Consider the following 12,161-nt stretch of genomic DNA (forward strand, 5'->3'; position numbering starts at 1 on the left):
GGCCATTGCCCTTGGTAGCAGTCCTGTGGAGGCGATGAACCGGCTCTGGGTCGTGGAGGTCTCCACTGTGTCTGGTTATCGAATGCGGGAGACCTGGGACATCGAGGTCTCCAAACAGGAGAGCCTGATCGCATCGCTGATATTCGCTGATGGGCCGCCGTTATCGCTTCTGTCTCGGTCCACCCCCTCCCGGCCATCGTTTCCAACTGGGGGCTGCTTTACGAACCACCTGGCACCGGACTACGGACTTTGGGCTTCAGCTGCGGGGACTGCGGGGACACTGGTCTCCTTACCATGGTGGGCTCGCTCAAATGTTACGATGCACACGTGCGCGGAACTGGGAAAGGTTGAGCCTGGACCTTGGGTGACATCATGGGATTAATGACGCTGCCACAAGCGGGGACTCCGCTGGTGTGACCATCTCTAGCCAATTTTTGCTCCCCGAGAGATCTGCCTCTCTGATAATTTGTGATACCCTAGCAGTACCATCTCTTAGGGAATTTTCACTCTCAGGGGGGTTCACCCCTCTGGTAATCCATGATACCCTAGCAGAGGGGGCCATGGAGTGCCCCACAGACTGTGGGCACAGTGAGGAAGAAGAGGCTCGGGGGAGCCCACCCCAAATAACAAAACAAGTAAGAAAAAGAGCAGCTCGCCTCTTTGGCTCCCAACCTCTTCAGGCAAGGAAGGGACCGGAACTGGCCGTTGGGAGACAGGCACGTGCTCTGGTCAGCTGCCTCCCTTGGACTCGCCAGTGCCGGGGGAACCAGCCTTGCAAGAAATAAATACTGGTCACCAAACTGGGAAGTAAGCCCCCCAAGCCCCATGCTTGCACACTATATACTGTGTAACCAGCACAACGTTTGTGCTTCTCTCTTGCATGTTTTCCTCCCGGGGGCTCAGAGGGAAACGTGCCCCCCGGCCTCATTCTCACAAATCTCTCCTGCAAGGGCAGAGCGAGGCTAAGATGTGGGACCGGCCCTTGGTCTCCTGGGGAAGGTCTAGGCTGAGGCCGGGAGGGAAAGAGGGCGGCCTTCGCATCCAGCCCCATGGCATGAATGGGGCAGGGACTCAGCCCTGTGGGTGCCCCTGGGAGGTGTGGGGTGAGGGAGGCAGGGCAGCCGTTTTGGCCTCTGGTTTTCAGAGGTTTTTTTCCCCTCCAGAGTGAAGTTGCTTCTCCGGAGCAGCAACTAATAGGAAACAAATGTTGGAAAGCAGACATAACTCCCTGCAGTTGGGACCAATTATTTCCTCCCCCCCAATTCCCCTCCCCAGCCATGTTCCTGCTCCTGTCCTCTGAGTCATGCCCAGGATGAACCATCCAGGGACGATTGATTGCCTTTTCGCCTGGGTGGAAGAGAAGCAGCCGCTCATCTCCGCTTGGGCGTCTTGATATGGGGAGAGGCCTCCTTTTCTTGCAGACTCTCCCCTTCCCCACGTCGAGAGCCCCTGAGCACCCCAGGACAACAACCCTGTGAGGTGAACTGAGCTGAGGGGGTCTGGCTGGCGCCAAGTCACCCAGCCGGCTCTCATGCCTGAGGCAGGACTAGAACTCACCGCCTCCTGGCAGACCAAACATCCTTGCAGCCCTTTGGGCAGCCCCTTCCTCCTTCTGACCCGGGCGGGCGGGAGAGGGAGGAGGAGGAGGAGGAGGAGGAAGGAGTTAAAGAGGTGATGGCATAAGATCTCTGCATCCTTTCCTGCTCTCCAAATGCAATCCAGATGCTGAGGACGAGGGGGGGGGAGACTCGGTGCCTCCTTCCAAGGAAGGCTCTGCATTCCAGCCGTTCAGCTGCAGCTGCCAAGAACAACTCCCAGAAACTCACCAGGGAGGGGTGGGGGGCTCCATCTGGATTGCGTTAGGCCAGACCTCGGCACTGGCAGCCAACTGGATGTGAACTGCAGACCATTCGCATGTGGGAAAAGACGGGAAGGGCTCAAGCCTGCGTCTCCTCGGGGTTTTTTTTCCCAGACAAGGCCTTCCTCTCCCAAACAAGGAGGCAGGACCCTGCTCGCCCCCCCCAGCTCCCCTCCCCACAGGCTCCTGTCGACGTCCTGCAACAGCCATGGCTCCCCTCGGGGTGCAGCCGGCGGGCGTTGGGCCAAGAGGAATGCTTCCGGGAGGCAACCTCAGAGACAGGAGAGGGGAGGCCAGGATGGGGGGAGGCACTTCCCTCCCCTCTGAATGTCCCTTTCACTGGGGGCAAGTCCGTCCCAGAATAGGAGGGTGGGAAGGGGTCTTGGAGGTCTTCTAGTCCAGCTCACTCCTCGAGAAGAAGGCCTCCACCAGGGGTATCCAATCTTGGAACTTTAAGACTTGTGGATTTCAACTCCCGAACTTATAACTCGCAGCTACGCCGGCTGGGGAAGTCTGTGAGTCGAAGTCCATAAGTCTTCAAGTTCCCAGGGCTGGACATCCTTGCCGCATGCCATTCTGGACAAATGGCTGTCCAGTCGCTTCTGAAAAACCTCCAGTTTTGGAGTGCCCAGAACTTCCAATTTGAATTTTGTTGAATTTCATTCCTCCTTCACACCATCTCGGAAAAAAGAGACGCGTGTGAGTCGGCATTCGGGGCTCGGAGGAGCCGAGTCTGCAGGAGTTTTCTGTGGCTCCAAAACACACGGCAGGAAAACGGAGATGAAGCAAAGAGTCACGAAAGCTTCTGCCTTTGAATCAAATTCCGGCTCCCCGGAAAAGGTTCCTGCTGACTTTGGGCTCCCAGAAACCAGGCCAGCTCTTCTCCTCCTCCAGCCTTCGACAGCTGAAGGCCAGACACACAGGCCTCTTCCTTGCAGAAAGTGGGGGTTGTTCTTTCCAGCCAGTGGCCTCCTCTTCCTCCTGCACGGAGCCACACTAAGCCGGCTGGGTAGGAGTAGCCAGAAGGAGCGTCGCCTGGTGCCTTTATGCAAAACTCGGAGGGCTATTAAGAAATGTTCAACATCCAAGCATTGGCACATGGCTCGACAGGAGTGATTCACTACCTGCCAAGATGGAAAATCAGGAGCAAAGGCTCCGCATCTCGGCCCCCTCCTCGATATTCATTAGCGCAGGATGCCGCGTCTTCCCAGGGCCCCTTCAAGGAGCCACGCGGCACACCTGAGACCAGCCAGTGTTCCCCTCAGCTGGGCTGCTGGCCATCTGCTCGGTGCCGGCAGCCTGCCAAGCTCTGCTAGCAGCCTCCGTTGCTCCATCTCGCTTCTCCTCCAAGGCTGCCAGGATGCCGAGAAAGCCGAAGGGCCAGGATCGGTGCCCTTCTGCCCCCGAAGGAGACCAGCAGTTGGTGGCCAAGGAAGCGGCTGACGCCGTCCTGGTTGCTCGCCATCTGCACAGGTCCACACACGCCCGTCTCCGAGGGTTGGCGCAGCCAGGAAAAGGCAGGGCATGTTTTGCAAAACGTAGCCCTTTCCAGATTCTGGTAGGATAAGACATCGAGCTGGCAGGGATGGCCCAACTCCAGGCCCCGGAGTGGAGGCACTACAAGCAGGGCTCACTAGCTTAATCTGGTAATGAGAAATTCTTCCCTTTTTTTTCCCTTGTGATTTCTCCAGTCTTGAAAACAAAACGCCATCCAATTTTAAGTGCCGTCTTGGCATCCAGCTTGCTCTTGAAGGAGCCCGTCTCCCTTCCCCAGGACCTCAGCTGGGGGGGGAGGGGGGAGAGACCCACCCTCACTACCAAGGCTGGCGGGGTCCTAATCACTGCCGCCCCCTCCCCATCCAGGGATGTCCTTTGGGTTGTTGCATCCTGCCACTGAAGGGCAAAGGCATATCTGCACGCCTAATTTTTGTCTGGCTTCCCTGCAACTGGCTCAGTCCAGGCTGCCCACCTGAAGAGAAGACGACCTCAAGTTTAGGTGACTTCATGAATGCCGGGAAGGAAAAGGAGGCCAAGCGGTCTAAGGGGCTGGGCTGGGCTGGGAGGGAATGCAAAGCAACCGGTTTAAATGGAATTACACTGCAGGAATCCAAAAACTATCCATTTCTCCATCTGTCCAGCTATCAGAAAACATCTTCCGAGCAACCAAGGAGGATTGTGACCACACCGTGCGGCTAAGCCAAATAACAGCGGGTGGAAACTAACCAAGGAGCGAAACATCCTTAGACCTAAGGAGACATTCCTTGCCACTTAGAACAATCAATAGGAGGAAGTCGTGGGGGCTCCGTCACTGGAGGTTTCCAAAAAGAGGTTGGACAACCCTTTGTCTGAAATGGCAGAGGGTTTCCTGCCTGAGTAGGGGTTGGTCTAGAAGACCTCCAAGGCCCCCCCCCCAACTCTGTTATTCAGCTACTCAAGTTCAACCCATCGGTTTGCACAAAGTTTGGAGGATCCACCTCGACACAATATCCCAAGTGTGTTTTCCCACAAAGGGCCGTGTTGTGAGTGGCTCCTCAAATGCTCCAACTTCATGGGTGGGTCTCTACGCAGCCTCTCCACCCCGCCCCGTTTTGTACAGAAATTCTCACCAAAGTGTATCTGTGACGGTATCCCATCTTCCCTCTCTCTCCTTCTGCGGCTCAGGGGCGTTAAGCAGCCACCTGCGTTGCAAGGTTCTCTCTAGTTGAATGCGCTTGTCTTGGTGCAAATGGCGACGTCCCCCAGAGTTACAATAAGCCGCCCAGGTTTGCCCTGGTGCAGGACAGGTAGAAAAAGACACGAGGCCGTTTGGAAATGGAGCCAGTTGTGGGAAGGGTTCCAAGGCGTTTCTGACCAGGTGTGAAACACCGGCTGTGTTCACACACACACACACAATACCCTGACCTATCTCCCGGGTTCGTAGCAGGTACTGAACCAGAGATGAACCAAACAGGAGAGGTTCAGACAACACCCATTGCTACAGAAACCTAGCCAAGCATTAACCAACTCTCATACTTGGTGTAAAAGCAGCTGATTGATAAGCCTTTAAACAACCCAGTTGAGACTGGGGCGTCCTAGATGCCCCCTGAGCTTGCTGGTTGATTCACAGATGTTCAGTTACCCAACTAGGGATCCTCAGGGCCACCTGAGTTAAGACAGTCCCTTGTTGGGTAATGAGATACCTGTGTAAGCAAATGAACAACCCAGCTCAGAGAGCACCAAGGACTCCACAATTCCACCTGGAGCCACAGGTATGCCCAGGCGCCTTCCTGGCGAATCTTCTCTGCCCCAGCCCACCCCTGGCCTAAGGGACCCCCAGAAGCTTCTGCCTCTTGCCCCGATGCACAGGGGGTCCCAGCAGAGGCAAAGGAACTGGGAGAACAGCTTGGATAGGAGGAACCGGCCGAGGGCCCAGCCTGGGCCCCATGACCCCCGGGGGCTTCTCCCCGAACCCCCTTCCGACTCGGGGAGGGGAGCTGGGAATTCATGCGGAGTCTGGTGGGCTTGGAAGGTGGGGGGAGAGGAACCCCCTCTGTTTTACAAGCCTTCGTTCACCATTGTTTATATAAACAGGTAAATTGTTTCGTATCTCAATTAAAAACATCTGCCACATAAATGAATACCAATTAACTCATCCTGTTTTTAATTACTCTGTTAATTACATACAGGCAGCCGCAAGGATGGCATGGGAATAAGGGAAGTAGGCACACAAAAGAAGCCCTCCCCCCCACCCACCTCCTGGCATGCCCAGAGAAACCAGTTTGCTGCCGGCTCTGGTCTGGGACGTGCCCGGCCCCTGATGGATTGAAGGGTGGGGGGGCTCCCTGCCATCCTCGGGCCCCGCGGGGGGAGCGCTTTGCAGGTGCTCAGGAGACTCTGCTGCCACCAAACAGGCAGGGCTTGGCTTGCTGCCCTGGTGGGAGATTCCGGTTTCCTACCTCAAATGACCCAAGATCTTCACTGTGGTGCAGGAAGCCCTCAACTTACAACTGTGGTTTAGCCACCATTCGAAGCTACAGCAGCACTAAAGAAAGTGGCTTAGGACCTGTCCTCGCATTCACAACCCTTGCAGCACCCAGCCGGCCCAGAGCCCGCACACTCCAAGGCAGTCTACCTTTAGAGAGCATCCAGCTGCTTGGGGGTGGGGATTTCCCAGGCCAGCTTCAGAGGAGGCCATCCTAGCCCTCGTCTGGAGCACATACACACCGAGCACATGACACGCACTCCCTATTTGGAGCTCTGGGGGATGGATCTCCCTTCCTCCTCTTCCTGCCTGCTTCCCGGCGATGGGAACGATTCCAAGCGAGCAGATGGAGCAAGCTGGGCTGAGTGTAAGAAGCAGAGCTGGGGGAGGCAGAGAAAGGCAGGCTAGGACATTGCCATAGCAATTCCTAGCCGGGGTAAAAAGGACCTTTGTGCTGCCTGCTTGGAAAGTGGAGCTTTGCCAACCTCCTTGCGCTTTCCTGCACCCCAAAAATCCGCCTCAGGGGTCACGAAGAGCGCCAGGAGGAAGAGGGGGCAGAAGGGGTGCCTCTGAGCATGCAAACCCAGACGGACTTATTCCCCTGCACCTAGAGCAACCGCAGCAACTTAGAAACCCGTGGACTTCAGCTCCCAGAACTCCCCAACCAGCAATAACCAGGACACGCACGGGAACCAAATCTCCCGCCACCTCCCAGCTGTCCCCCTCCCCCGACTCTCAGAGGAACAAACTTCCAAAAGCTCTTGGTGACTTGGACTTCTGCAAGCAGCTCCATCCAGAAGGCCCATCTTGGACCCCCGAGCGGGTTTGACTCATCTCCCGCTGCCCAATGTCACCCCAAGAGAGGCTCCAAATCAGCCCAAATGGATAGTTGGGGGCAAAAACACAGGATGTGGCTCTGAGCAGAAAAGGGCTTTTTCCAGGAGACCGGGGGGGTGGGTGGGTGGGGGAGGGGCGCTTCTCGGTCCTGTTGGCTGGCCTCCCCCGGGACCTGCATCCCGGAACAGCCAGGAAAAGGGGAGAAGTCAGAAGGGGCTGCCTTCAGCTGCTCACCCAGCCCTGATCCTAGCAGGAGGGGCTGCGCCAGCACCAGGACCCCAACTGGCTCCCCCGCCACCTCTCTCAACTGACCGTGGCAGTCAACAAAGCCGGGGCCTCGTTCTGTGTGCGGCTTGCTCTCCGGCCCACTAAGAGGTGCTCACGTTGTGCAAATCGCGCGTCTCGGCAGCTGAGCGCCTGGCTGGCTGGACTGAGGATGAGCAGCTGGGCCTTTGTATCTGCAGGAGACGCAGCCGGCTTCACCATCTTGTCGGTCGTGCCCAAAGGGAGGCCGGGAGCCGGGCAGCCTCCTCTCAGAACCAATGGGCAGCCGTGGGTGCTTTGCTGACTTCTGCCCTGATGAGGAGAAGCTTCAAGCCTTCCTCTTTGAGGCTGCTGGGCACTTGGGCACACGAGCAGCCTCCTTGACTGCCCAGGGCGATGTTCTGCCTGGCCCTCGGAGAAGCCGCAGGGCCCCAAATGGGCCCCCCAATAGCTCTGAGCCACCAAGGAGGCTGCTGGGAGAGACCATCTCCCCAAGGAAACAGCAGAGTCCCCAGGAAGGAAAGCGCAGGGCCCTGGCTTCCATCTAGGAAGGTGCCAGCTACTAGTCCTCAGGGAGGCAGAGACCTGAGGAGGAACATAATGTTGGTAACCCAGCCAGGAGGGAGGGCCCTGTAAGCATCTTGTCTCGGCCCGGGTCCGTGGAGGACGCCACCTTTGAAGGGGCTGGCAAAACTCAACCACATCCAACCACACACCAGGTTTTGCAAAGCAGCGTGACAGAGTTCTCCCAACACGCACAGCCCAAATATAGCCCAAATGCAGAGTGGCTCCACCCGCCCCAAGCATTGCCTTTCCCGGGGTGAGAGCCACGGCGAGTCCTCCTCTGAGAAGGGATTGGCTGATTGCATCCTATACGAGGCTGCCTGGTGACGGGATGAAGAAAAGGCTCAAGGCACCCAATTCAGGCAGCCCCCCCCACCCCAGCCCCCCACCCCACCCCCAGCTCAAGGCCTGAGAGGCAGGCCAGGTTCTGAAGGACCTTTCCAGCCGGGAATTCCCAAATCAGTCTGGAGGGTGTCCGCAGGCGGAAGGCGCTTTTAGTCCCAAGCCAAGCGGGGCTCTGCCTCCTGCTGTGCCTCCAAAGTGCCACCACCCACCACGCCCTTCGCACACTCCTGGCTGCAGCTGGGGGTCCCCCACTTTCGTCCTTTCCCTGCTCCGAGGGCAGCCAGGTCAGCCAGCCAAAGCAAAGCTCGCCATTCCAAATCAGGTTCTGAGCAACCGGCCGGTTTCTCCGGTTCTCCAGCAGCTCCACCTTTGCTTTGCCGCGGCCCAAACCCCACCCGGGACCCTGCCTGGCAAGGGGAAATGGGGAGGAACGTGGTTCCAGGAGGTGGGGGCGGGGATGAGGCTGAAGGCAGGCCCAGGGGCGTGGCTTCTCAGGTGCAACCCCCTTGGTCCCCGGTTCAGTCACAAGCCAGATGAGCTTAGCTAGTTTCTCGACCCCCTGACTTCACACACGTCCCAAGCAGTAAAGCGAATGCAGACCAGGTATGCTGTGCCCTGGGGTTGTTTATTCAACAATTCCTTCGTCTGCAAGTCGCAGTTTTGGGGTGACGTTTGAACCCAGTTCTGCCCTTTCCTGCAGAGAATTTGAGATCCCCTTTCCAGGGAGAATCCACTTATTATTGTTCGCAGCACAGGTAATCCTCCACTTCCGACCATAGTCGGCGGCAGATTTTCCACGGTTGAGCAAGGCTAATCTTAAGAGAGTCATGCAATTTCACAACCCCTTTTTTTTGGCTATAGTTCTTAACCAAATCACCTCAATCATTAAATGAATCACTAGGTCGTTAAGTGAATCTGCCTCCCCCCCCAGTGACTGCTTGTCAGAAGCTGGCTGGGAAAATTGTATATTGCAGTCACATGAGCTCAGGCAGCTCAACAATCGTAATTGCATGCATCCAGGTCTATCGCGACATCTCCCAGAATTCCCAGGCAAGGCAACGCCCAGGAATTTGGGTAGTTCTAACACCTCAGGGAAGTAGCTGATTGGGCAGAAAACGAGAAACGGTCATAAACAATAAGTCTCTGCCCAGGAATTCCATCCAAAGCTTTAAGCAAAGTTTTCCCCTGTCCTTCCTCTCTTATTCTTATGTCTTCCCTTCTCCTCGTGTGAGTCAATATCTCTTTGGAAGCTCTCTCCTTTGCAAATGGTTGCTATTAACAAAGCCATCTCCCGTGCTATCCATCCACGGCCAAGCTTGAAAGCTTAAAACAGAGGCGTCCAACCTTGGCAACTTTAAGACGGCTGGACTTCAGCTCTGGCTGGGGGAATTCTGGGAGTTGAAGTCCACAGGTCTTAAAGATTGGCCATCCCTGGTTTAAACCTTGCTCTGAAAAGCCATCCAGGCTGTTTTTAGAGGAACTGCACACGACGGGAGGGCACAGATTCCCAGGCAAATCCTGTTTCACACACAAGCCCCCCCCCCCGGGTCTCTTGCTTCCTCCCCCAGCAAAAAGCGCTCCGCTCTGCTAGATTGCGGCCTCAGCTTCGCCATCTGCTTGGAAAGTCAAGATGCTGTCAAAACGCCAGGATGCGTGCTAGCGCCCCATAAGAGACCGAGGCCTGGCGAAGAACCGGAGCCCTGCCTGTTCACAGTCCTTCGGGGGCCACCCTCACGTCCACAGGCCAAGAGAAATCCGGGAGAAGAGAGGCACTGGGCGAACAAGTCGCATTTAAAAGAGCCAGTTTGATCTTAGCGGGGAAGGCACCAGGCAAGAAACAGGGTCCCCCTCAGCCATGAAAGCCAGCTGGGTGACTTTGGGCCAGTGCCTCCCTCTCCTCCCCCACTCCCCCCGCCAGTTTAGGCTGAATCCCTTCTGGGCAGGGAAGGAGGAGCTGCCCATTCCTGCTGCTGGCAGCCCCTCCTCCACTGGGGGATCAGCCGACCCATCGACGGTGGGACTGTCAGCACAGCTTCCGGGGCCACGTGGTCCCTCCGAACGAAGCCAAATGTTTTGCAAATGTGGTTGGAATTCCTGGGATCAACACAGCTTTCCTGAGCCTCCCAGAAAAACCCAGGAATTGCAATTCAGGTCCATGGAGACGCCACAAATTTCTTGTTGGAATTCCGTCATTCACTATTTGCATCCTTTCGTTGCTTGTCCCTTATTAAACAACATCCAGAGTTTTCCATCCGGATCAAAACAATGATGCTGAAATCCTGTTGGTCAACATTGATTTCAGTGCAGGAAATCAATTAATTATTTAGTCTATTTATTTATTTATTTGTATCTTGCCTTTATTATTTTTACAAATAACCCAACACACGGCAAACATATCCATCACAACTTCCTCCTCCTATTTTTCCTCAAAACGACAACCCTGTGAGGTAGGCTCAGCTGAGAGCAAGTGATTGCCCCAAACTCACTCGGTGGGCTTTCATACCCAAGGCGAGACTAGAACTCGCTGCCTCCTGGTTTCTGGCCTGGTGTCTTTGCCATGATGTCAAAGTGGCTCTAAGGGTGCCTGCTTTCCCAGCCTCCGCAACCATCCCCCACAAACACCCCCATGACCACCCATTCTCCCCACACCCCCCAACACAAGGCCAGCGATTTTCCAGTCAAAATTCTTTCGTGGGTCTCCCGGCTGTTTTACCATCAGGAAGACTCGGCCGAGTGGCACCCAAAGTGAGAAGAATGAAGAAAAGGGCCTCTCTGAGCATGGGCAAAGGGAATTTCTCTCCCCTCCCCCCACCGCCCACCTGCCTCTGCTAGGAGCCTGGCCAACCTGCCCACCTGGGATTTGGGGGTCGGAGAGCAGCCATTCCACCAGGCAGGAGCCCCAGCGCTGCCCGCTCTGGGGAGGAAAGACAAGGACGTGCGAGACCCACCGCCCACCCGCTCACCCGCTTCTCCCCACCCGTAGCGAATTGATTTATGGCTGCTGCCAAGCCTTAATCACAAAGGTCTATCTTGCTCACGCTCAATAGATTTTTTTCATCGACGCTGCTCACCCAGCCCGTGCCTGGTTTCTGAAATGAGTGGTGGTCCGAGGCTTTAGAGGAAGACCCTGAGAAGTCACCTGAGAAGGCAAGATGCTTCCTCCCTTGCACCTCCACGTCCCCAAGTGAATCTAGGCGCTGACCAAGGAAGCAAAGGCACATCGAACCAGCTGTTGCAACTCCCCCAGAGCCTGGAAAGGCATGTGTGAAAACCTGGTCCTTACCACACCTTGGCCAGGTAGCCTCCCCGGAACAGCTGCTCCCGCTCCTGATAATTACGCTTTGACCTGACCGGGATCAGCAGCTCCCAAAAGAGCAGGATGCCAGCCAAACAAACCAACATCCTTGGAAAGTTGCTGGCAGGGCCACCATAGGCGTCAAAGGGAGACATAACACCGCTTCCCCCTTCAGAGGAGAAGACGGCCTGGCTATTGACAAGGTCAAGGTTTCGGTCAAGGGCTCACTTCACACACACACCACACACGGCCATTTGATCGGTTAGTTGGGACTTAACCTGTTTTAGAAGCCCAGCAATTCTAGCCTGCTAAACGGGGTCTGCGGCTGCATGCAGGCACAAACATCTCCTGAAATAAGCGGAGTTGGAGCAGGAGCCGAAGGCTGCCCGGAGCCTCTGCGGGACAACTGCCAGCAGATCTGTTGGGGGGAGCAAAGCTGTGGGGCAAGAACCGGTAGCTGCTTGACTTGCAAGGAAGACCAAGAGAACAGCCAAGGATGGGGGGGGGGGGTTGGTCAGAACAGCCCAGAATTTAAACCCAACAGCACCAACCTCTGTCCATGCTCCGATTTCAGGGTGCCTGTGGCTTCCTTCACTTTTGCAAGAGAGCCCCCTGTTCCCTCCGCCTCCTAGGGGGTCCCTTCCCCAAAGGAAGCTGGCTTCAGAAGAGGCTCCGGAGTGGAGCTGCCTGGCGGGAACCTCTTACCGCGGAGTCTCCCTCAGCGCCTGGCCCCTGCGGGTTGGCTCAGGGCGAAGCAGGACGGCCTCAAGAGCCGCCCGAGCAGGAGGTCCACCCTAACTTCTCCCTGTCTCAACCCCCACCACCACCACCCTGTCCAGAAAACCTCCCCGGATCTCCCGGGGCGGGGGGGAGGGGCCATGAGAAATCCTTCTATCCGGCCTCTCCGGCTGGGAGGTGGCGTTGCAGCGGGGCAGACAAAGGCGAGGCATCGGAGGTCCCTTTCCCGGACAGGTGGGGGGTCCCTCCACGTTCCTGGCTCCTCTTCGCTCGCAGCCGGCCCCTAGCAGCGCTCCCCG

At 56.6% G+C, this 12,161-nt stretch overlaps 1 protein-coding gene across 5 annotated transcripts in view; it reads right to left on the bottom strand.

Moving 5' to 3' along the window:
- CBFA2T3 (CBFA2/RUNX1 partner transcriptional co-repressor 3) overlaps window positions 1–12,161 on the bottom strand; it is a 51,335-nt gene that overhangs the window by 22,312 nt on the left and 16,862 nt on the right. Inside the window, exon 1 of one of the 5 annotated variants that reach the window (XM_087940300.1) lies at window positions 11,676–11,782. The exons of the other annotated variants lie outside the window; for them this stretch is intronic. Within the exon in view, the coding sequence (XP_087796426.1) occupies window positions 11,676–11,685 (10 nt within the window). The 5' untranslated portion in view covers window positions 11,686–11,782. Of the gene's footprint in view, window positions 1–11,675; window positions 11,783–12,161 lie in introns of those variants that run through there. 5 annotated transcript variants of the gene reach the window in all.

Source organism: Pseudonaja textilis, chromosome 11 (genome assembly GCF_049901715.1).
Source record: "Pseudonaja textilis isolate UNSWEBS1 chromosome 11, rPseTex1.2, whole genome shotgun sequence".
NCBI lineage: Eukaryota > Metazoa > Chordata > Lepidosauria > Squamata > Elapidae > Pseudonaja > Pseudonaja textilis.